The 22,854-nt window shown below is 57.7% G+C and overlaps 8 protein-coding genes across 8 annotated transcripts; 3 read left to right on the forward strand and 5 right to left on the reverse strand.

Moving 5' to 3' along the window:
- Positions 1 to 109: 109 nt before the first annotated feature.
- On the reverse strand, positions 110 to 1,709 carry D7B24_000259 (uncharacterized protein; the record flags this gene model as incomplete). Its single annotated transcript, XM_028634520.1, has 5 exons — positions 110 to 384; positions 474 to 610; positions 667 to 757; positions 820 to 1,297; positions 1,374 to 1,709. The coding sequence occupies 5 exons, from the start codon at positions 1,707 to 1,709 to the stop codon at positions 110 to 112; spliced, it is 1,317 nt and encodes a 438-aa protein (XP_028498222.1).
- A 1,001-nt stretch (positions 1,710 to 2,710) lies between these two features.
- Positions 2,711 to 3,958, forward strand: D7B24_000260 (uncharacterized protein; the record flags this gene model as incomplete). Its single annotated transcript, XM_028634521.1, has 1 exon — positions 2,711 to 3,958. One exon carries the CDS (start codon positions 2,711 to 2,713, stop codon positions 3,956 to 3,958), a length of 1,248 nt encoding a protein of 415 aa, XP_028498223.1.
- Positions 3,959 to 4,473: 515 nt separating this feature from the next.
- D7B24_000261 (uncharacterized protein) lies at positions 4,474 to 6,939 on the reverse strand (the record flags this gene model as incomplete). The annotated part of the gene is made up of 3 exons (XM_028634522.1): positions 4,474 to 5,730; positions 5,788 to 6,495; positions 6,574 to 6,939. 3 exons carry the CDS (start codon positions 6,937 to 6,939, stop codon positions 4,474 to 4,476), a joined length of 2,331 nt encoding a protein of 776 aa, XP_028498224.1.
- A 3,267-nt stretch (positions 6,940 to 10,206) lies between these two features.
- D7B24_000262 (uncharacterized protein) lies at positions 10,207 to 11,341 on the forward strand (the record flags this gene model as incomplete). The annotated part of the gene is made up of 3 exons (XM_028634523.1): positions 10,207 to 10,429; positions 10,513 to 10,993; positions 11,092 to 11,341. 3 exons carry the CDS (start codon positions 10,207 to 10,209, stop codon positions 11,339 to 11,341), a joined length of 954 nt encoding a protein of 317 aa, XP_028498225.1.
- Positions 11,342 to 13,291: 1,950 nt separating this feature from the next.
- D7B24_000263 (uncharacterized protein) lies at positions 13,292 to 14,873 on the reverse strand (the record flags this gene model as incomplete). The annotated part of the gene is made up of 4 exons (XM_028634524.1): positions 13,292 to 13,759; positions 13,845 to 14,227; positions 14,315 to 14,538; positions 14,824 to 14,873. The coding sequence occupies 4 exons, from the start codon at positions 14,871 to 14,873 to the stop codon at positions 13,292 to 13,294; spliced, it is 1,125 nt and encodes a 374-aa protein (XP_028498226.1).
- A 1,494-nt stretch (positions 14,874 to 16,367) lies between these two features.
- Positions 16,368 to 17,198, forward strand: D7B24_000264 (uncharacterized protein; the record flags this gene model as incomplete). The annotated part of the gene is made up of 1 exon (XM_028634525.1): positions 16,368 to 17,198. The coding sequence occupies one exon, from the start codon at positions 16,368 to 16,370 to the stop codon at positions 17,196 to 17,198; it is 831 nt and encodes a 276-aa protein (XP_028498227.1).
- Positions 17,199 to 18,240: 1,042 nt separating this feature from the next.
- On the reverse strand, positions 18,241 to 20,208 carry D7B24_000265 (uncharacterized protein; the record flags this gene model as incomplete). The annotated part of the gene is made up of 1 exon (XM_028634526.1): positions 18,241 to 20,208. The coding sequence occupies one exon, from the start codon at positions 20,206 to 20,208 to the stop codon at positions 18,241 to 18,243; it is 1,968 nt and encodes a 655-aa protein (XP_028498228.1).
- Positions 20,209 to 21,081: 873 nt separating this feature from the next.
- Positions 21,082 to 22,454, reverse strand: D7B24_000266 (uncharacterized protein; the record flags this gene model as incomplete). Its single annotated transcript, XM_028634527.1, has 4 exons — positions 21,082 to 21,721; positions 21,777 to 21,918; positions 21,982 to 22,265; positions 22,318 to 22,454. The coding sequence occupies 4 exons, from the start codon at positions 22,452 to 22,454 to the stop codon at positions 21,082 to 21,084; spliced, it is 1,203 nt and encodes a 400-aa protein (XP_028498229.1).
- Positions 22,455 to 22,854: the final 400 nt, after the last annotated feature.

Below are 22,854 nucleotides of genomic sequence, written 5' to 3' on the forward strand. Positions count from 1 at the left end.
GACTATACCCCCGCCCCCCCTGCCTCTGTGATCGAGATCCCCGCCAAGCATCGTCAAGCCCAAAATTCCCCAGGAATTCACAGCACCTGCTTCGCCGTGGTCTACGCTACTACCACTTTGTTTTGAAGTTCCGGTCGCAGAGCCACCTCGCCGTGAGCAGCAACAGGCCCGCGGCCGTCATGCAGCAGCCCCCAAACAGCACGAGTCCCTGGAACTCTTTCTCGGTGCCCTCGCGGATGAAGGCGCCGCCGATGGGCGTACCCGTGAAGACGCCGATGGCGCCGAGGCTGAAGAAGGCGCCGAGCCGCGCACCAATGTGCTTCTCGGGCGAGATGCGGGCGACGATGGAGGGCATGACGCTGATGTAGGTGCCCGAACAGAAGCCTGGATGAATGTCAGCTGAGGCTGTTGTCGGAGGACGAGAGCAAGGCAGCGCGAGGGAATCGCGCAACTAGTTATGTGGTGGCTCATACCGTAGAGACAGGCAAAGGCGACGATGAGGCCGACGCTCTTGGCGAGGAGCCACATTGTGAGGCAGAGCACGCCAGAGAGGATCGTCATTGGGTAGAGGAGGTTGAGACCGCCGATCTTGTCGGCGATGAAGCCTCCGCTAAAGGAAGGCATATCAGTATGTGCGCGCTGTGCATCGCAGGGCGAGAGACTCACCTGACGCGTCCGAAGAAGCTGGATCCGTTGATCAGCGGCAGCAGATAGCTGCCGATGCTGGCTTCAGGATGATGAAGCTTCAGGAAGGCCTCTGACGAGAAAGTCAGCAAGCCATTCCCACTACAGAGTGTGGGGAGGGAAGAAGATACTCACCGAGAAAGTTGTACGGAACGTACAAGCCCAGGTTACCGACGACCGTGGCCAGAGCCAGAGTGACATACCGCACGTCCTTGAAGCCGTTGAAGTCAACAATGTCCCTGATTGAATCGATCGACCGCGCCGGCGACTTTGGCTTGGAGATGAGGATGGCGATGACGTAGCAGACGAGGAACAGCAAGGCGGCGACGCGGATGGTCCAGGGGAAACCGATTTTGGGAACGAGCCTCGAGAACATGATGGGGAAGCAGACACCACCAGCACTGCTACCGCCAGCGACGATGCCCATGGCAAGTGCACGGTTCTTCTTGAAGTGCTGGCCTGTGACGGACAGAGCGACCTGGACGCCAAAGGCGACAGTCAGGCCGAAGAGGACGCCCTGGCTGAGAAAGTACTGCCAGATCTGGTCGGGTTGAGCGAAGGACAGGCCGACGCAGGAGATGATGGCACCTGTGGCGCCGGCAATGTAGAGAAGCTGTCATTGTCAGTCTTGTCTACGTAGTCTCTCCACGCCTTGAAAGACGCAATCTTGGAAAGGGCAACTCCCGTACCTTGGGTCCCCATGCATCGAGCAGGGCACCAGAGATGGGTCCGACGAGGTACATCAGACCGAGCTGGAGGGATCCGATGAGGGCGACGAGGGAGGGTGAGGAGCCGGTCAGACGATTCTTGCTGTAGTAGTCCTGAAAAAAGCCAAAACTCGTCATGAAACCAAAGCATACAAAGTAGACGAGAACGGCGCCAGTGACGGTAAGCCAGGCGTGAAGGGTGTTTTCGCTCTCATCCTGAGGCGGCTGCTGCTGTTCTGGCTCGCTGACAGGAAGAGCGCCGGGTTCCAGGGCCAATTGCTCCCGCACCTGTTTGGGTGTATCTTTCTCAGTCGTCATGTCGATGTTCTTTCGAGCGTTGAGGCAATGACCATTCTCGTTCGCTGCTCAACGAAGCGGTCGCATGGTGTTTGTAGTCTCCTCGATGGTCGATCCCCAGCCTTAACCCCCGTCAACTGGACCGAGGATGACTCCATCCCGCACCAATTGGATGGTCGGCTGCAGCGGAGGGAGCTTACCGCTTTGGGCTCGCCGGCCACGAGCTGATTAATTCACGGCAAAGCGAGCTTCGCTATCGCCTCCATGGAGGACTAGGCTCGCGAGACGTTGCATTTCTCGAAAGGCGAGAGTCTTGGCATGTCTCTTCGTCTATTCAGCCATGGCATATGGAGATGAAAGAAGCACAAAGGTGAGGCGGCCATAGCATTGATGATTTCAGCCTCCACAATCAAGGCCACGGGGTAGCCCGCACACACACAAGGCGATTATGTGGGGGACATCTGGAGATTGCCTGTCAGGACGAACTGAGATCTGTGGGCTCCTGTGTAGAGAGAGATACTATTTATTGAGCAAGCTTGATGGCACCAGCCACAACACGGGGTGACAGTGATAGATTCATCTTTGAAAAGGTACGTATACTTATTGCCTTCACTTAATGCAATGCAAGAGGCTGGCCGGAGTCAAGTCATTCAAGTCTCGACGTCCGTGATGAGACCATTGCGAGCCGGTCGGTGGAGCACGTGGGCGGCGCCCCCACCACCGGGATCTGGAGCTTTTTCGCCTCGAACCAAAATTTTCACGATAGCCTCAATTTTTTTCCTTTGCCCCTGGTCTAGCCCCCACTTATCTTATCTACCTCACGGCACTCGCTCATCTACCCACCCCCGGGCCATCCACTTAGGGCAAACAGGAAGGTCGCCCGCCGTCATCGCGGAGGCCCAGCCGATGCGACTCATCGCCATGGCGTTTCCTCCGTTGTGAGTTTCTGAAGAGGCATTTCTTCCTTTTCATTCAACCAAGTCACTCCTTCAAAGCTTCAAACATCCCAACCTGCCCACGTCATGGAGCCCGCGGGGTGTCCGCTTGTGCCTTCGGGCAGCCTACCACCTCTGCGTGTGTTGGACACGCTCACTGAGGACCAGATCTTCGCATCACTAACAAACCTCGCCGCTCTGTACTGCCCCCTGACGGCCTCGTTCGCTTCTACCCTGGTTCACAAGCATGGCCATGCAAAGGTCTCAGATTCGGACTTCGTCGACTCCGGCTACACGTCTGCCACCGAAGATGATGAGGGCTGCCCCGGGAGCACACAGCAGCGCCTTGCCGCCCTGCGCGCCGACGACTACGAGCGCTCTTTCACCGAGCGCTGGCTCACGCGCTTCATCGCCCGCGCCACCGAGATCCCAAGCCTAAGTCTTGAGGAAACGATGGAACGAGCCGTCCACCAGGCCGCCTCCATCCTCGAGTCCTTCCACATGACTCCAACCGACGACGAGCAGGGCGACCAGAGCTACACGCGTCACTTCTCCTTTGCGCTGGCATCGTCCAGCGAGCCTCCGGTCGCGGTACACCTCAACGACGGGCTCTCGGGTCGCGACTCTACGGACCCAGACGATGTCGGCCTCCAGAGTTGGGGCGCCTCCATCGTGCTCTCACGGCAACTCTGCGCCGAACCCGCCCGCTTCGGCCTCACGAGCGCCGCCCTCGGCCCGTGCCCGCGTATCGTTGAGCTCGGTGCCGGAACGGGTCTCATCAGTCTCGTCCTCGGCTCCCTGCTGCCTCGCCTCGCCGTTCCCTCGGCTGCCGTTATCGCGACAGACTACCATCCTGCCGTCCTGGCTAATCTTTCGGCTAATATAGCCGCCAACTTTACGTCTCCTTCTTCTCCTTTGTCCTCCTCCTCGTCCTCCTTCTCAGTTTCTTTTTCCACCCCCCGTAAGCCCCAGGTCGAGACGGCCTTCCTAGACTGGTCCCGCCCCTCCCTCGTCGCGCCACTAGATAAGAAGGCCGACATGCTCATCGCCGCCGACGCCGTCTACGCCCCGGAACACGCGACGTGGCTGCGCGACTGTGCCACGGCGCTGCTGTCTCCCAGCGGCGTCTTCTGGCTGTTCACCACGGTGCGGAAGAAGGGGCGGTTCAACGGCGTCAGCGACACGGTCGAGGCGTCGTTTGAGGCGCGCGATCGTCCGACGGGCGCGGACGGGCGCCAGCTGACGATCCTGCATGCCGAGGACCACGGGAAGACCAAGGGCGTCGGAAGGGGGGACGAGAGTGGGTACAAGCTGTTCCGTATCGGCTGGGCTTGAAGAAGGGGGAATGTTGACATGGCGTTTCTTCTTTTTTTCCCCCCCTCGGGATGGGAGTGACATGGCAAAGCGGCTATTGGTACGGGGCATTACTTTTGGCGTGTAGATATAGAGTCAGAGTTAGATACACCAGACGTAGATATAGACGTAGAGTAGAGACGTGGAGCTCATGAATTACGAAGTCACTGCACAAGATCGAAGCAAGAAGAGAAATCCATACCCTTGCAAGGCAAGTTTCGATGACCGTCTTGCCTACTGGCTTCATTCGCAGTAGTGAGGAGGAATGACTGAGGTGCACTAGTTCATCGCGAAGCATTCACAACACGAGCCAGTCAACTTAAAATGTTTATCTTCCAGTCTATTCACCGGGATATCTTAATCTAGTCTTGTCATCATTACATTGTTGTTACCCCTTTATTTTCCCCCTTTCAACGGCCAAATCCAGTGGCCCCCAAATTTGTTCTAAAAGACAGCGAGAAGCAGAGACACAGAGAGAGAGTGACATAATCTATACGTTAGAAAAGGAAGAAGGACGCCGCAAAGATGAGCGCCGTGTACGCCGTGGTGAAGGTGTACTCGAGCTCGAACCACGCGGCCTGGCCTCCAAAGGCAATCTTCTTGCTCTGCCTAGTCGGATGGGCGACGCCCGTCTTGGGGTCGCGGTCGAGCAGCGCCTCGCGCTCGGGCATGGTGGGCGGGTCGATGGCGTAGGCGACGGGGGTCCAGAGGGAGCTGCAGATGAAAAGGAAGGTGAGGGGCGGCCAGAAGGCGTGGGTGACGAGGCAGCGGAGGACATCGGTGACGGTCGTGTCGAGGTAGAAGCAGCGGTAGGAGGTCAGGACGACGCCGACGAGAGTCAGATAGACGAAGCCGAGGTGGAAGAGGCCCATGTAGTTGACGAGGATGGCCCAGAGGCGGCGCATCATGTTCTTGCGGCTGTGGGCGTCGCGCTCGTTGAGGGCCGAACCCAGGGAGCCCGTCGGCTTGAAGGCCTGGGTCTGGCCGCCGAGCCAGGTCGGCAGGATAAAGGAGCGGACGATGCAGAGGGCGATGTAGGGCGCCATCCAGAGCTGGTAGCGCGAGCCGCGCTGGCCCGTGTGGTAGCCGGCGGGGATGAAGAGGGCGAACTCGCACAGCCGGTTCGAAATGGTCGCCGCGAAGCACGCGCGAATGAGCCAGCGAAACTGGTCGTCCGTGGCAAAGGCGACCAGCGGCTTGCCCATGACGAGAATGATGGGAATGGCGAACATGGAGATGGTCAGGAGGACAGTGTACAGACTGAGCGTGGCGTACAGGAAGCCGGAGAAACGCTGGGCGAAGCTCATCTCGCGCACCTTGTCACCCCACAGGCAGAAGTTGAGCTTGAAAGACGTGTCGACCGTGCCAATGGCCCAGCGGGTACGCTGCTTCAAGTGACCGCCGAAATCTTCGGGGACCGTGCCGAACTGGAGAGGCTCGTGAATGTACGCCGTCTTCCAGCCCTTTCCAAGCATCAGTGTCGAAGTGGCGACATCCTCCGCGAGGGACCCAAGAGGGAAGTTGCCAATCTGGTCGAGAGCTTCACGACGAACAACGTAGCCGGACCCAGTGCACCACGCAACACCGAGAGCATCCTTGATAGGCTCGATAACGTGGACGAAGAAGTCGAGTGACTGAGCGAGGGGGTCCGAGTCCGGAGTATTATAGAAGAGCTGAGGAGGACAGGCGAGAGCCATCTTGTCGTCGACAAGAAGGTGAGGCAGAACAGCACGAAGCCAGTCGCGCTCAGGAATCTATCGATTGTAAGCACACGCAAGGTCATATCATCAAAAAAGTACCGTAAAACATACCATGTCAGCGTCCAAGGCGGCCATGAATTGACCGGCACCGCCGGGAAGCTGGTGGACCGCATCGAGGCCATAGTTCAGGTTGCCGGCCTTGAAGTGGTGAGGCTTGCCGGGAATCTTGGGACGCGCAATGTAGACGAGGTTGGGGTAGGTCTGCGACATGCCGAGCACAGCGTTCTCAAGACCCTCAGACTTGCCGTCATCGAGAACAACGACCCTGAAGCGATCACGAGGGTAGTCGAGGTTGCACGCAGCGCGGACCGTGTCGGCGACGAGATCATCCTCCTCGCCGCAGCAGGTGACAAAGACATCAACCGAGGGCACGTCGTCGTTGCTCGTCAGCCTCAGCTTGGGCCGGAGACGCTTCTTCATGGCCATCATGGTCCAGATGTTGTGCATCAGAGCGGGCAGGGCGACGGCGATTTCGACGCCGATAAACACCCAGGCCTGGGCATAGGTCGTGTTGCGCAGCTTCTGGGCGGCGACGACACAGTAGATGCGGTAGCCGAGGTAGAGCAGGTACATGGCCGTGTTGAGGATGGTCAGGACGGGCACAAGCTTGAAGACGTAACGCTTCCAGCCCTTCCAAATGTCGGCATCGTCACGGTCGTGCAGGCGAGCGATCGAGTTAGACTTGTTGACCCAGTCTGCGTCAATGACAGGAGCAGGGCCATTGGGGAGCAGGGCAGCCAAACTGAGTTGACTCTGCTGCTGTGGGAAGGAGAGAACGCTCGGGTCAGCAAGGAAGCTCGAGAATTAGTGGACAATGCAGGAGAAGAATATATTTACCATGGGCGTCGTCGGCCCCGAGTCACTGGAGTAGACATTTTTAGGGGGAGGGCGAAGGTCATATGGCGTTCCGTAGGCGCTGTTCAGGGACGGCGTCTCAGGGCGGGAGTGAACGGGTGACTCTCCAAAGGACTGGGCGCTGTAGCGGCCGGTACCTGCGGGTTCCCATACCGAGTAGTATTCATCTGGGTTTGCTTGAGGTTGACGTCCGTTGGCGGTGCCAGGCCTGCTGGAGTACTCGGGCGCGGGCTGGCCGTAGCCGCCGTAAGGTTGGGGGACGCTGTTGTTGTGGTAGTGGTGAAGGTGCTGAGGGGTCTGGAGGACGTCAATCTCGACCTCCTCCTCGTACCCGTGGTTCTTCTTCATTTTGGGCGAGGAGGTGAGAGTGGGCGTGGTGAGATGGGTGAGCGAATGTGTGGAAGGGTGAGAGAAGGTAGAAGCTGGGGTAGCTATTCCGACGTCTTCCCAACTCTCCCGGTATTAGAGCGAGTAGCGAGCGATGACTTGGTGACCAGTGATGATTGGGCAGCGAGCGGTAGGACCCGACACTGGTGAGACCTGATGGTGAGAGGTAGCAGGAGGATAACGGAGAGCGAGAGGTGTGTGAGCGGAGGAAGTAGATGTACAATGTGAGGCGGCAGGCTGGGCGGGACCCGAAAGAATGGAGGGTTTAGCAGCAGGCGTACGCAGACACAAAGGCAAACGAGTGCACCTAGATGGCGGGGGAGAAATGCCAGGAGGATGGTTGGATGGGCGTAGGGGAGGGGAGGAGGAGGAGGGCAAGAATGCGTGAAAACCGAAGAAGCTCAGCTATGAGGGAATCCGGTCTTGATACGAGACTTGGGGGGTGTAGAGTAAAAGGGAGGCTGTCTAAGAGATCTGATCTGAAAGGGGCCCATAGGAGGAGGGGGGTGTGGATGGCAGAGACCCTCTCGGTGAATCGCGATTCGGCAGCTCATAGCTCTGAGCCGTTCGTTCTGGAGGGGCGATGAGGTCAAACCGGTGCCCGGACTATGCCCAAGACGGTTTACTGTGAGGTACCAGCTCGGCAACATAGTGGGATCCCGGGCCCCCGAAATGCAGGAAAAGCTGGAACGAGCCTCGTTGGTGGTCGTAGTATTGGTGGTGCCCCTGGCCTTGACTTGTGGTCACCCCCCCCCCCCCCCTTAGCCCATTGTGGCCCTCTCGAAGTAGGCAGAAGTGCCGGAACACGAATGAACGACGATGAATGACGTGCGTAAAATTAGAATCATTGGCCCAAGATCAAGATCAATGGAGGGGGGGGGTCAACTGTGGCCCTAGCTAGGTTTGCCTGTCGAGCTGGTCAAGCTGCCGGAGGGGGCAAGGGGCAGGGGAGGCTTGCGGGCGGCGGCCTCGGCCGAAGAACAACGGAATGAGAAGATATCCACTTGGCAGTATTTTCCTCGCTCGCTGCGTTCAGATGCTGGATTTGGGACGTGAAGCTGGCAGCTAAGGGGGCGCTGGGAGCATGCGTCGCCATGTTCGACAACAAGATGGCCAGGGCAGAATGCCAGGGGGGCACTGGCCAGTGGACAGGAGACTTGCCAAGTACCGTACCCACGAGTTTCTGCTCTACAGTGCCCAGGTGTCAATTGCTTTTTTCGTAACATTTTGTCGAGGCGATCCTTGCCGACCCACGCGCTCGGGAATTTTGTATGCAGGGGGCACGTTCGTGTTCCGCTGCAGCCCAGCCCCGATAAGACGCGAGTCACCCACCAATCCAGCACTGCCTACCTATAGCTGTGACCTCGCTGGCACTCCCTTCTGATTCTGAGCCTCTGAAGAGGCGCCGAGGCACTGAGTAGGGGGGCGCCTCGTCCCCATCCGATCGACGCTGGAAACGAGCTTGAATGGCGGCACTGGGCATTGCGAATTGGTAATTGACGTATCTCGGGTGGGTATGCCTTGCTTGGTAGGAAGACGATAGATACGATAGTACCTGGATAGAGGAGAGAGCAAAAGTTTAATAGCCAACTTCGAAGATAGGTAGGGAGGCAACAAGATAATTTCATCGAACGAAGAAGCTTGAACATCTCGCCAGTCCGTTGATTTGCCATCCGGGATCCAGACGCCACTGGGCGATGAGACCTTTTTTTTTTTTTCCTTTTCTTCATTCGTCGTTTCTTCTCCCAGCTCTTCCCTCCCCCCCCTTGAAGGCACCTTTTGGACAGCCCCTCTGATGACCTGCTCTTTTGCGTCCTCCAGCTGACCATGGCTTTTTCTCGAGCCGGTCAGACCACCACCAGCCAGGCGCCAAATCAGACCACGTCTTGTTGGCCCGAAAAAGACAGCGAAAAAGCGCTAATCGTACTCTGGTCTCAGACGTGCTAAACCAAGTTGACCATGTCAGTGGAGGCTAGCTCCACTGCTAATCGCGGCCGATTGCGCCAATTGCCCCGATACCTCGCGCGACTTTGTCAACCAACGGGAACAGCTGCGGAGGGTCAAAAATCACAGCTGCCAAGCGCAGCACCCCTGGCATCTCGTGTTCCCTTACCATCCACAGGTACCATCGGCACTCCCGTTGATCACATTTCAGGCAGTTGGGCGTCTGAAAGGGGGGGACCCAGTGACGAGTCAGGCTGTCATGGGAATGCTGCCCAGAGCCAATCCACGCAGTCAGAGCGAACAGGGCGGCGAGAATCAAGCAATTCTCGTGTTGTACCAAGCAACAGGCACAGACTGGTCAGTGAACAGGTCATAGAAAATCCCATCCCATGCGTCTCTGTGCCGTGCCGGCCGTTCATGTCTGTCACCCATGAACATTGCCCCCCACCCCTTCTCTCCGCCTTCCCCCCCCCCTTGTCTCTCTCTGCCTTCGTCTGGGCCGCTTGCAGACTTCAAAACCCGCACCGAACTACGGACGACCCGCCCCTGACCCCCCTTGCGCATATGCCACCCCCCTGCCGACTCATCGTATTATCTTTTCTGGAAGGAAGCTCGGGTTGTCGGCCTGCTGCGCTTCGGGTCTTGGCCACTGTCATCGGGTATCTCCCTGGGTAGGGGGTCAAGTGGTCAGGACCGGGGCTCAGAAACAAGGCACTTGTTGACTCGAGGGAGATGGGCGAGTTGGGACTAAATGACTGAGACCTGAAAAGCTGAAGCCCGGCGGAGCAGAGCAGATCCATTCAGAGCGAGCCAGAGGTGTACTGTGGTAGGCAGAGCAAAGAATCTAAGCTTCTTTGCAGCCGCCAGACCCTCATGTCCAGTCCCGTGTCTGCGCCCGCCTACTCCAGTGTCATTGATGTACCTGGCGTGCGCTTTCTCACTCGCTCTCTCTCTTTCTCTCTCCCTCACCGGACCCAGACACCCTCCACACACACGCACACCTTTCTTATTTCTGTTCCCTTGAGGTCCATCCCATTCATTCGCTGAGACTTGTTGACGTCGTCCGTTTCGAGATCACCAGGGACTTGCACGAAACCGGCCCTTCCCCAGTTGTCGTCCGTCAAGTGCGCTTCCTCGCCAAATCCCATGAGATCTTAGGGCGCTTGACGTTTTCCCCCTTTCACTCGTACATTTTCGATCCGCTGTCTCTCGTTCAGTCAGGACCGAAACTCAAGCCCCCTCCCCCACCATCCGTCGCTCGTTGCACAATCAACACAGTCCGCCATGGGTCTCAACTTTCGCTTTCTCGTCAACGTAGGCCTTCTGGGACTGCCCATTGCTGTCACCCTCGGCATCCTCTTCGGCCTCGATCAGCATCGTTCGGCTACGGGCCAGCCTCCTCTCTGGTCACCCCCAGGACCTCCGATCAACAATGGCATCACGGAAGAAACATACTGCCAGCGGGCATTTGGTATCCATCCCAAGTCCACGGGCCAGGAGTACACATGTGAGTTTTTTTTTTCTCTCTTCCTCCCTCAAGGCGAGGTGTTCGCCGCTCAACGAGTGCGACGCTGCTGACACCAACCAAAGTGAACCCCAACCAGTGGGGATGGGAAGAGGGCGAACCGGGCAGCCTCTGCATGAACGTGACGTCCTTCAACAACCAAACGTACGCCACGAAGACGACAGCCCCCGAGTTCTCCGTCACCTGGGAGTACCCGCGCGGCCCCGAGTCGGCGCCCGTCCACGCCTTCCCCAACATCAAGGTCGAGGGCGACGTCTTCCCGGCGACGCTCAGCAGCCTGACCGAGGTCAACGTCGATGTCGAGTGGACCTACGGCCTCGGCAACGACACGGTCGACAAGACGGACGTGACGGCCCTCGAGGCCAAGGAGGTCAACACCAACGTCGCCATCGATATGTTCCTCGACAGCGACAAGACGACGGCCAAGGACAGCACCAAGGCCGCCTTCGAGGTCATGGTGTGGCTCGGCGCCATCGGGCCCGCCACCCAGCCCATCGGCCTGCCCGAGGGGTCCGTCGCCACCGACTCGATCAACGGCACCGACTTGTGAGCTTCCCTCCCCTCTCCGCCCACGGATCTGCCGATGGATCTGTCCATGAATCTGCTCCTCTGGGAGAATGTAAACGTGCTAACCAAAGCGTCAGCAACCTCTACGTCGGCCAGAACAGCTTGAAACAGCACGTCCTGACCTGGGTCGCCAAAAACACGACGGAAAAGTTCCACGGCGACCTGATGCCGCTCGTCACGAAGCTCATGGGCATGACGGGCGCCAACTTTCCCAAGACGACGGATTACCTCGGCTACATGGGTCTCGGTTCCGAGGCCCTGTCGACGAGCGAGCCCGTGACGTTCTGGGTGCCTGAGCTGTCGATTGACATCCGGACCACTCCATAGAGCGTCGAGCGGGAGACGGACGGGTGGGCGAAGTTTGAATAGAGGCCGGAATATGGTATAGAATAGAATGACAAGCCTTGCAGCGCTGTAATGTTAATGACGATTTATTTTATTTTCTTTAATTTTGGAACACTTATCGAGTGGTGCTCGCGCTGTTGACGATTCATTCAGACGACAGGACGAGACGTCCGTCGGCATGGAATCTAGAGTACATTCTAACAGCCATCGGGTCGGGTGGCAACGCCAGGGCCGCGACAGTGATCTCGCGTGGACAGCAACGGCGAGCCTCGACGTTGGATTGACGTTGCAAGAAGCTCGAGGCTGCCCCCCAAGCTTTGACGCTGATCAGGATCCTTCGGAGCCAAAACCTCCGTCAGCCCAGAACGCACAAGAGAATCCTCCGTCCCCGCGAACCGGCCTCTAAATCCCTGCGCGTGCGTCTGGCCTCCCAGGGCTGCATCCTGCCGACCGGGACGTTTTTTTCGCTGCTAACGAGATGGGAAGCTTGGCGTTGCCGCGTCCCGGTACATCAAGGAGAATAAAAACGCCTTCCGTGCAGCGTGGGGGGAACACCAAGATCGGATCTCTCCCAAGGGGAGAAAAACAAACCAGTCGACAGCACCCCCCCCCCCCTTGCTCATTCACGCCACCACACACGTCCCGGCTAAATTGCAGCGATCGAACCAGGACATCGCAGAGCTTGATCCACGACAATCGCTCACGTTTTTGCAGATGGCCACGACCGTCTCGGCGGCTGGGCCGGCTGGGCGTTCGTCTCGGCAGGCCAGGGGGGGGAAGGGGGCGTGAGATGGATGACATGCAGCACCAAGTCGGACAATGGAATGTTCGAGGCGCAGTGGGCCGGGGAGGAGCCGCTACGAGGCGCTGAATGGTGATGTGAATTGCATTGTCGGCGAGGCGGGTCGCGACGTGGAAGTCTGCCTTGAGCATTGCTCGACGCGACCCGCCGCAGCAATGCTAGAGCATGGTCGTCAGCGCCCGATGCCCTTTTGGTTGTGCGCGGAATGAATGGTTTGGTCCGTTCAGCAAATCAAAAAAGAACACTCTCGGAAGTTCCGGATTCGCGCTCACGAGCCAACAGCCAGACGTCCCGAGTCATTTGAAGCAGCGAGACGCTGTGTGTGTCGGATACCTTGCTTTTGGCCATCGGCGACCGCTTTGCTCCCGGTGCCGCGCAGAGACAATAGACAGGGTGAACACCTTGTCTTTGGAGAAGATGGCGTGCTGTGCCAGAGTGAGTCTGGCGATCGCAATCGTGGAAGCCTCCCGTAGTGAACCCATGCAAGGAAAGCTTCGTTCGACGCCCGTTGACTTTGCCAAGCACGGTGTCCCTGTCACTGTGCCGAGATGCCCACGGCGGCTTCTGTCGTCGTCGGGACTGTGAGCGACGTCGGCGCCGGTCTCTGTCGCCTCGAGTACGAGATTGGCCTTGATAACCTTTGAGCTAGCGCTTCGTCATGTGCCCGCGGTGGTCTCAAGCATGGTTCGATGGCAACCGAATGGCCACGCAACAGGGTGGTACTGATGGACGACTGTCATGCGGGGAAGAGACCAGCTCATCGCACCAACGAAACTCACGAGGTGTACGCGGGCAACGTCACAGTACTGATGGGCGACTGCCATGCGGATGGACGACTGCCATGCAGGGTAGAAAACAGTGCATCTCATCATCAAAGCTCACGATTACGCATACGCGGGCAACATGACATTTCACAACTCACGGCCAACTCAGACGGCCGCGTAGTCTGGCACATTTCACGCCCCAATCACAACCTGAACTCGCCGTTCCGTGTAGTGTCGCCAAAAAAAAAAACGCCAAACCAGCGTGATCCGTTTTCCGTGTGATATAATCTTGTACACCGTCCGTCGCTGCAATGCTGAAGCCCTCTGCCAACACCCCCCTCTTTCTCTCTGACGAGACAATCACGCCTACGAAACGGGAGGCACCCACGCATACCGAGGCAGCTGCGACATCCTCTCCTCGGGGCTGACGTGCTCGTCAGAGTACACCATGCGCGCGCCCTTCTTGGCCTTCTTCTCGCCGCCGCCGTCGGCCTCCTCGCTCCTCTTCGTCTTGTTGCCGAGCTCGGCATCGCGGATGATCTGATCAATGGCATCGCCCACCTCGCCGGGCTGGCCTGTCGGTCCGCCGTTGTAGTAGCCGCCCGCGTTCTGCGGGCGTTGGGGCAGGCCAGGGGGCGCCGCGAGGTTGCTGTTGCTCGGCCGCGCGGGCAGCGCCGAGGGCGAGAATCCGTTGAAGGCGCCGGGCCCGCCGGGGAAGCCCGGCTGAGGGTAGCCCGGCGGCACGGTGCCCGCGGCCTGGGCATTTGCAGGGAACTGCGGATCGGCGGGGGCGGCGCCGTAGGGAGCCTGCGGGGGCGGGTAGGGGGAGTTGTTCTGTGGACGGAAAAGGGGAGGGGGTTAGCGCTCGAACTCTCTTATTTTCTGCTGCCGTGTGATTTCGTCAAGGGGAGCAACGTACGAATGCGCCGGGGCTCGCGTTGGCCGGGGCGCCGGCGGCAGGGCTGACGCTGATGCCCGGGTGCGGGAGGCCGGCGGCCTTGGCCGCGGCGACCTTGGCCCTGTGGTCCGCTAACCTCGCCTTGAGCTCCTCGGACGTCTCCATCTTGAGCTTCTTCTTCGGGGGCTTCGCCTGGCCCGGCAGCGGGTTGCCTGTCGCTGCGCGCCTGTCCTCCTGGGCCTGGTAGAAGTTCTGGATGATGCGGTTGCGGTGCTGGTCGAGAATGTCGGCGGGGATGCCCTCCATGCCGAAGATCTCCACGTCGAGGCCTTGCCTGTTGGGCAGCGCGTTTTCGACATGATCGAGGGTTTCCTTGTGGACCTGGTTCAAGTGAACGGAGAGACCTGCAAAAAGGGGGGGGGGCATAAGACGTCAGCGGCCGGCAAATACAAATAAAAAAAGGGCTGAGCGACAAGCGCGCGTAGGCGTACCTCCAGCCGTGTTCAATCGACGTCCACAGCGGTCGCACTTGAAGTGCTTCGCCTTCTGATGAGAGATGAGAAGCTTCAGATCTTCAAAGTCGCGCTCGCCTGCGTCTCGGTCAGTGTCTGCGGTATGCGGTATGCGTCCGTGGGTGATTGCGACGAACAGTAGTAACACCACGGACGCGCCAGGATGTCCTCGACATCGGGGTGCGCGCGCTTCTTGCCCATAGCTGCGACAGTCGATCCAAGTTGACGAAGAAAGAAGCCGGAATTCGGTGAAGATGAGGCCCCGCGAGTATGTTTTTGACGCAAAGTAAGGCGTGTCAATTCGTGGCGCCGTTTCGTCCTACCACGATGCAAAAAGCTGGTGGAGAAGAGGATTGAGCTGCTGGCAGCATCACGAGAGCTCCGCTAGTCCAGAGTAGGAGTAGCGAGAGAGAGAGAGCGAGAGAGCACGGTCGCTGTTCTGTGTGTGGACGGGAAGGGGACCCACCTGAGCCAAGCGCAAGGGTCACGTGAACAGGACGTCAAGGCTCGAGCCGAGCTGTGAGATCATGTCGGACATGGTCTTGACCACGAACTCAAGAGTGGAGGAATACGCCAGCTGTGCACAGGCGCTCCCAGAAAGAGAATGTGACGAACTGACACATGATCCAATCGGGCTCAGAACCGATGAGACGATCTGCAAATGACACCGACTTTCCCTGGCTGGGCTGGGTGGGTGTCCCGACCTGATCGTTTGTTGGTTGCGATGGAGGCTCTGCGTCAACTTCGAGGTACCACAGACATCTTTTCTTGGAGCAGCTTTGGATGTGATTGGAAGCCGAAGGATCTCTGCTATTGATTGGGTGGTTATAAGTGTTCCGATTCGTTCTCGACAACGGTTGGTCTGATGATGGGGCGCGCCACGCCACATTTAAAACCTGTCACCAATGAATCAACATGCGCATTGCTTTCTTCTTGTTATCCTGGTTAGACATCCCGCACGCGGAGCATGGTGTAGATGACTCTAAGACGCCACGCAGACGACCTCTGAATAGCTCGCGTATGCCTGCAGACAATTCGCGACGAGTAATCGAAGCCAACTGGCACATAAATCGGGCGTTGGAGATGCCTGACGTGTTCTCATTCTGTCATGTGCGCCAGGAAGCGGACAAAACGCGGACAGAAAGCTGCATCCCAGACGCATTGGCCGTCAAGTCCGGGAACTATGTGCTTCAAGCCTGCATAACAGCTGCAGACAGAAAACTCGAAACCCCTCGTCGGAGACCGGTAGTCTGTTGCCAGCACTGGTGATGATCTTCTACCTGAGGAGAACCGGAGGTCATTCTCAGGATATCTTGGCTGCAATCAGGCCTCTCAGGAAAAACACTGGCCACTACAATAGACACGTAGGGAGTACTACTGTTGCCATGCCTTCATGGGACAGCTCTCTCAAACCGGATAAACAAAATCTGAAGAGTACAGCACGACGGCTAGTCAAGCGCACGGCAGAGAGACAGCGAACGGAGCCATATAGAAGTTTGGCGGGACGCGATGTCCCTGAGAGTGGTGAGGTGGCGGAAAAGCACATGGATCTAGCGACCAGGTCAATGACATGAAGTGTTTGGCCTTACATATTGGGTCGTTGCAGTAGCGGTCGGCCGCGGCGTGTCTGGCGTAGCCTGGACCAGTTCCGATGCTGTTGGATCATGAGAGGTCGTCACAGCAGGACGAAGTCATGGGAGGGGGTGTGGTGCCGTGCTGGAGGAGGAGAAAAGGTAGAATGAGAGGCGGGGGTGGGCGGAAGCGTGTACTTTCATTGGTCAGTTGATGGTATATGGCATCCTCCTCCCCCGGTCACTCACCACATAAAGCTGAGGGAACCCCCCTACCCTCCTTCTTACATCTCTTCTCCCATTCAACACTCCTCTCTCCATTCCATCGGAAAACCCGAGCAAAATTATCCCAAATCATTCACCCCATTGTCCATTCATCAGGGGTAGTAGTCAGGGCCTGCCACTACCCATCAGGCCCCTGACGTGCCACCTGAGCCTCTCCATCTGTCCAACTGGCCATCATGGCGACATACCGAGGAGGCAGCCATGATTCTTCGGTCGCAAGACCACGGGATCATCTCATGATGCCTTCGCAACACTCCTTGGATCGACTTGATGCCAGCGCAATGGGGTCGTCGTCCGTCGTGAACGCCAACATGTCCACGCTGATGAGGAAACCCAGAACAGCGGCATCCAGCATTGTGCGCCCGGATTCATCGATGCGTCAGGATCCTGGTAAGCCCCAAAATGTGAGAAAGCCCGAAACTTTTCCTTCATCCTTGTCATGCGGTCCAGACTCGGGTCGCCGCCGTCGTCGTGATGATGGCAGAGGATCACGTGATCTCACACCACTTGGCGCCCGGCTGCATACGCAGAACACGCAACAGCCATACCAGCGCCAATCAAAGCGTCGTCGTGCGGCCTACAGCAACGCTGCTGACCAGACATCTCTCATCGAGGATGACCTAGCGTCCATCGGATCCTGGTCGCACGATGAGCCCGCCAGCGGCGAGGGTACGCCAGCCCCGGCATGGAGTGGCTGTCCCCCCGAAGCGCCTTCCCCGCCCCGCACGCCGTGGATTCCCAGGCTTGCCACTCCAGAGCTCAGCCCGTTGGCCACAGACTTTGAGTTCTGCCACTGCCACGGCAACGACGTGTGCGAGGACAGGATCAACGACGTGTGGTATCTCTCGAGCCGCGCGAGGGTCGATGCACAGGGTAAGAACCTTCATCCACCCCGCAGCAGAGCTGTCGTGGAACCGAGCCCGAAGCGGCGGCTGACCCCTTGCGCAGTGGAAGCCGCGTTGGCTCACATTGCCCGAGTCAAGCTGGATCATGCTTCTTGGGAGTGAGCCGAGCTGAACTATTGTTCGTCGAGCTTGGCGGTATCGTCGATCAGAGGGAGTCTTGAGTTTGAATAGCGTTGCAGGCGTGACGAGGGACAGATTGACAAGCGAGCCTGTGATGGAACGAGACTAATGATGATTGGGGGCGTTGGGGCGTTTCGCAGTATTTGATGAATAATCCATGAAGTCTTTTCAGATCGCTGATGAAAGTCGATGACCGTCCTGGTAAGCGCATTTTGCGTCGACGTGAAGTTTCTCAAGAGGGGTTGCGTCAGGCAGCAGCACCGCCGGACGAGGTGAGTACGAGGGAAGACGATGCCCCTAGGCATCTCGGCGTCAAGAGCCTTCAATCATCGTATGAGTTGACATGGTACTTCGAGTCGATTTCAAGAGCCAGTTCCGGGCCTCTCTTCGTAGAGATAGTCGGTTTGTAGATTGTTGAAGCTGTTGCTGGACGTTGGAGACATGATGTTAGGTGATGAAAGAAGGGGTGAGGTTGACGAGAGCGGGGAAGCGATCTTCTGAGTAGCAGGAATGATTATGTCAGCATGTACGTCTCCTCCGACGGCAGCCCGTCGCTGGCCTGGTCACGATTGTTTCTGGTCCTGCAATGTAGCTCCTCTCACATACGAGTCTGTGTTCGGCTCAATATCAAAGCTGTACTACGTAATTGTTTGTTCTACTGGGCGATTTCTGCTGGTATTCGCTCATATCGCTGACGGCTGTATGTGGTTGCATTCAGAGGTTTCATCAGCTTCCTCACGTTCATGAGCACGGTAATTAGAGGATTTCTTCCGCCTCATTTATTTGCAAATATTCAGCAGCCCGTACTTTCAGGTCTAATTCTTTCCGCTATGGAGGCTGGTAACTACGGTTTGCCTGTGCCGTTCTTCGCCATTCGAAATCGAGCGCACACATGCAAAAGTGCCGCCAAGCAACTTGATGCTCATCAGGCCATAGCATCTATCAGAGGAGCTGTAGTCATTCTAATCGTCAAACATCACACTTTGAGCAAAGCCATCGGAACCTGTCGACAACTCATGCTCCCTCACCTCCTGCGTCCGCTCAGCCGCGCTCTCCCCCTCTTCGACGGGAAAAACGTCAAGTGCCGCGGCACACTGAACTCGCCGCTGCCCCGCAACATCTGGAGCCCCGGAACGACGCCTACACCGCGCTCCTTCCGCCTCCGCAGCACATACGCCACGTCCTGGCTCAGCCCCCAGCTCGAATACCCGTAGGACACGCTATCCTTGACCGTAGCCCGCAGCACCGCCGTGAAGCACCTGACGCCAGGGATCTTCTGGAGGCCCATCTCCCTGAAGAAGTCGTAGAAGTTGTCCACCTCGTGCAGGCGCCGCACCTCGGCCGCCAGCGCAGCAGCCGCCCCCCGAGGCGGCGCGCCGTGGCGGTCAAACAGCTCCTCCCTGACCTGCTGCAGTGGCTTTCCGTGGCCCGGCCGCGCGGTGCGGCGGAACAGCTCGGAGAACATGAGCAGCCGGTACGACGTGCGGCCGCCCTCAAACGTCCTCTTCAGGCGGTAGGGCGACTCGGCGTCCGGCTCGAGGTACGACAGCTCCGGCATGTCGGCGCCGCGCTTGTCGAAAAGCCAGACGACGTTGCGCGTGATGGCCTCGGTGATGATGTCCTTGCGCAGCAGTTCTGTGATCTCGACATCACTGATGAGGAGGTAGACGAGCAGGTGGCCGAGGTTCGGGCAGACGGACTTGTGGCGCTGGCCTGAGGCGAAGACGCGGATGCGCCGGTTCGCCGTCTCGACGAGCTCCCTGTCCTCGGTGGCGAAGCAGACGAGCATGTGGAAGAGGTGGAAATACGACTCAATGGCCTTTTCGGACGCATGGCGCAGCGTGCTTTCCGGCGCCGAGGGTTTCGCCCACCACAGATCCGGCATGTCCCACCTGGGCAAGGCAACGGCCCGCGGCTTGGCGGGCTCTTCGGCCTGCTTGTTGAGGCGCACCACAACGTCGTTCATGAAGGCGGCCAGGACGTCGATGGTCAGGCGACGGCCCAGGCCCGCATATTCTCCGATCTGGATGAGTGTCACCTTGGCTTCGCCCCGAACCTGAGCCCAGTGCCGTTGCGAGATGGGGAGAGGCAACCAGTGGCTGAAGTTGATTCCGTGGACGGACTTCCTGATGCCGAGCTTCCCAAAGCCCTCTTCCGAGAGAAGGTCGAACTCAGATTTGATCGACTTATTGGCGCCCTTTCCATCGAGTGAGACACCGACGCCTAGTTTGGCACTATTGAAGTTGGCCTTGGTGCAGAAGCACTGCAACTCCCGCAGCCGAACAACATCCGCCTGTGCGATGAGGTCACTGACACGAGTCCAAGCCTGCGCAAAGGCAGTTAGATCCCTAAATTCGAGAGTGTCGATGATCGTCAAGAGAATTTCAGCGGGCATCTGCGTCAGGTACTGGTGGCTGTGGTGGTCGGGCTTGGCAGGTGCTGCTGCAGCGGTGGCCTCTTCGAGGGCAGCGGCCTCTTGCAGTCGTTTCCTGTGCGCCCTCTTGGCGTCTGCCCAGGTGCCGCTCTTGAATTCGCACCGCTCACAGTTGAACGACTGCGGCAGTTGCCTGTTGTCGTTCCGCAGAGAGAGCAAGCTCACCGTGCGGCCACCGTAGTCCTGCTCTAGGGTCTCGCTCGTGAAGAAGCTCAGCATCTGGATGGCCACGCCCTTGAGTGTGTACGCTGGAGTCCAGCCTGCAGCTGTGTTGAGGATGCTGGCACACAGATAATTGCCGAAGACGTTTGGATGGCTGATATGGGTGTCCGTATGTATATACGGGGCGCGGAGAGGATACTCTGGCGGGAACATGACTGTGAGATGAATGGGAATCCAACCAGGCGGCGTGAGGACTAGGCACACTTTGAGGATATCGCTTTCGTCAACATACAACTGGATGTGGGGATAAGGCTGCTCTTGCAGTTCGGCGAGATCACAAAGGAGACGCCTCTTGTGTGGGGCGAGCTTTTCTGTTAAGCTCGAATCTGCCATCATGTGCGATATGATGGTGTACAGAGTGGGAGGAGCAGTGTAGGAACGCCTCAATAGAAGCTTGCGTTGGGGTTGTTGCCCAAGACGCGGGTCTTTAGTCTTGTGGGTGTTGGATGGAAGGAGCGGCCAGTCGTGTCGTGGAGTGACGAGGACGACCAAGTTGTGGAGAATGAAGGAATCAAATGCGGTGTATCGCGAGACGTATGCCCAAATTCTTCGAAGAGCGGCAAGGAATAGTTGAAGAAATGGTGGGATTAGCAATCACCAAGTGTATGAGTGGTGTTGAGTGTTGAGCAACTCGTAATGAGTGCATGACGAGTAAAATCCATGTTGAATCGATGGGCAATCCGCGCCTCTATATACTTCTATTATGGGAGGCTTAGGTAACGTACCTGCCCCCAGCAGGTGAATGAGGTTGACGAGAGTCTGTTTGGCCTCATTTGGCCTCCCCGAGTTCTGGTGAATGAAATTGGTAGGGTACGGATGGAGTGAGGACACAACAGCGACCGTGCGCCTGGCTCGTGCCCAACAAAGTCCTCGAAGCTCCAAGATCTAGTTGACACGGAGTGCAGACCGCAAGACTGGGATGTGCGACCATAGAGAAAGAGACGTCACATACTATGTGAGTCTTGCGCCAAAACGCTGATGAGAATGAATTCCTCCATAATCCATTCTACCTCTCGCTGCGAGCCCATGCCAGATGATACAAACACATTACAAAATAAAACAAGACCCCCCAACAGGCAGGGCCATCGCTGCCATCCAACTCCGAAGCCGTATGCAATCGGCGCGTGCCCATAATCATGTATTCAAGCGCTTTATCAAGGCCTAAACTTTGCCGCTGTAGAGACGATAAAAATGCAGCGTGCAGGCCGCTCATGCCGGAGACTGAAACTTCATCTGAATCCTGCGAGCTTTCATGACCGAGGATTTGCTATCGAGAGCCCGCTTCTTCGGATCCCAGAAGCCGATGACGTCGATGACGATGAAGCTGTTCTGAGATTCGAGCTCCACAAAGCCTGACACAATGATCGATCCACGTGGCGGGTGAGGCCTCGCCGGTTCCCACGTCTTGCGGAGTTTGGCGAGAAACTCCATGAACGGTCTTGTGGACATTTGCGAAACATTACTAGCAAGCGACGGATCAACATCCTTGGAAAACCTTGTCTTGCCGCCACTCGGAGCGGTGTTTGGCGGTTGCATATCTGCAGACCCCTTGCCAGAACCGGAGGGAGCGTCAGCGGACCTGCCGTCAGGAGTCTGGCGTCCTGCGGAAGGGAACTTTGGGTGGTCGAGAGCCGCGGTTCGTGGTTGGGGGAACGGGCCCGAAGGAGGTGGCACGTCGAACCCGAGTAGCCTCTGAAACTGGAACCAGTGCTGCTTGGCCATTGTTGATGCGTATGCCCAGCTTGACTGTGCAGCGGCCGTGGGCCATAAAATGTTGTGCAATTGAGTCGCTGTCAAGGAATCGATCGGTTCGGCGGCCCAATGCAGACCATTATCGTCCCAAAGAATTCTGCGCTCAAAGTCAGCAAGACAGGGGTACTAATGAAGCGCAGGAGGATGCATACCCAGACTGTTCGAATGTCGGAGGTGGTCGGGGTGGAAAGTCGATATCGAGCCAATATCTACGAATTCGCATGCTGTTGCCGTAACGAGGGCCGATCATCGGGTGCTTTTCAACCATATCTTTCACTTCGTGGGCCAGCTCATCTGCGAAACGAATGATTAGCAAGCCGCTCCGTACAAATGATCAAAGAACGGATGGGCACACACTTCGTATCCTTTCTTGCAGCGGCTTGTCTTTGCTGATCCTGCTGAATTGTGCCCACTCCGGGTCGCTGCCTCGGTACGGAGGGGACTGGACCTGCGCAGTCGTGAAGGGGATGGGGAAAAATATTGAATCGTCGAAGTTTTCCAGCTCTTTGTCCAGCTCTGTCTTCTCCTTCGTCGACAATGAGTCGTACTCTCGATCCAGAAATTGCAGTATTGGGGATATGACTTTGGCGTCATAATATTGATAGCAAAGGTAGGTGACGCAACCGCCGACAAATGCATTCCTATCCCATGGTAAGCCAGGCCGAACGGCGGCAAGGAGACAGGACAACACACCTCACGAATTTCCTAGGCGAGAAAGCGAAGCGCACCCTCTGGACAGTGATCGACTGTCGAGGGGAGGCGCTCCGGGTCTTTTGCGCCGCCAGGCGTGCTGCCCGAAAGCCAGCCACTGGCCTGAACAGCCTCAGCATTTTATTGTGGCCGAATAACCAAGCGGCGTGGTTATGCTGTCGAGCGTGTGGGCGTTGCTGAAGTGGCGGGCGTTGAAGCGCGAGGGGCAGTGTCGGTCGGGCACGATGTCAAATAGGACGGCTGTCGGAAGCAGTCTGGCGCAAAAAGTGGCCGGGGCATGCAAGAAAGATACAAGCACGGACTGAGTGTAAGAACCGATGCACAGAGAGCCGGGGTTGAATAGATATCGAGTCGTGCTGGCGGCTGAGGTATCGCCAACACTGGCGTCTGGCGTAATGGCCGTTTTGACTTGGAGGCACCTGTTGGTCATTGCGGTCGTGCTCCAAATGCCACCACGTCAAAGGCCTTATCAGTCACAGTGCCGCCCGATAGCGGCGACGTTTCCCGCCAGCGCTCGAT

The sequence above is a fragment of the Verticillium nonalfalfae genome (assembly GCF_003724135.2).
Source record: "Verticillium nonalfalfae strain VnAa140/NRRL 66861 chromosome Unknown scaffold_10, whole genome shotgun sequence".
In the NCBI taxonomy this organism is placed as follows: Eukaryota; Fungi; Ascomycota; class Sordariomycetes; order Glomerellales; family Plectosphaerellaceae; genus Verticillium; species Verticillium nonalfalfae.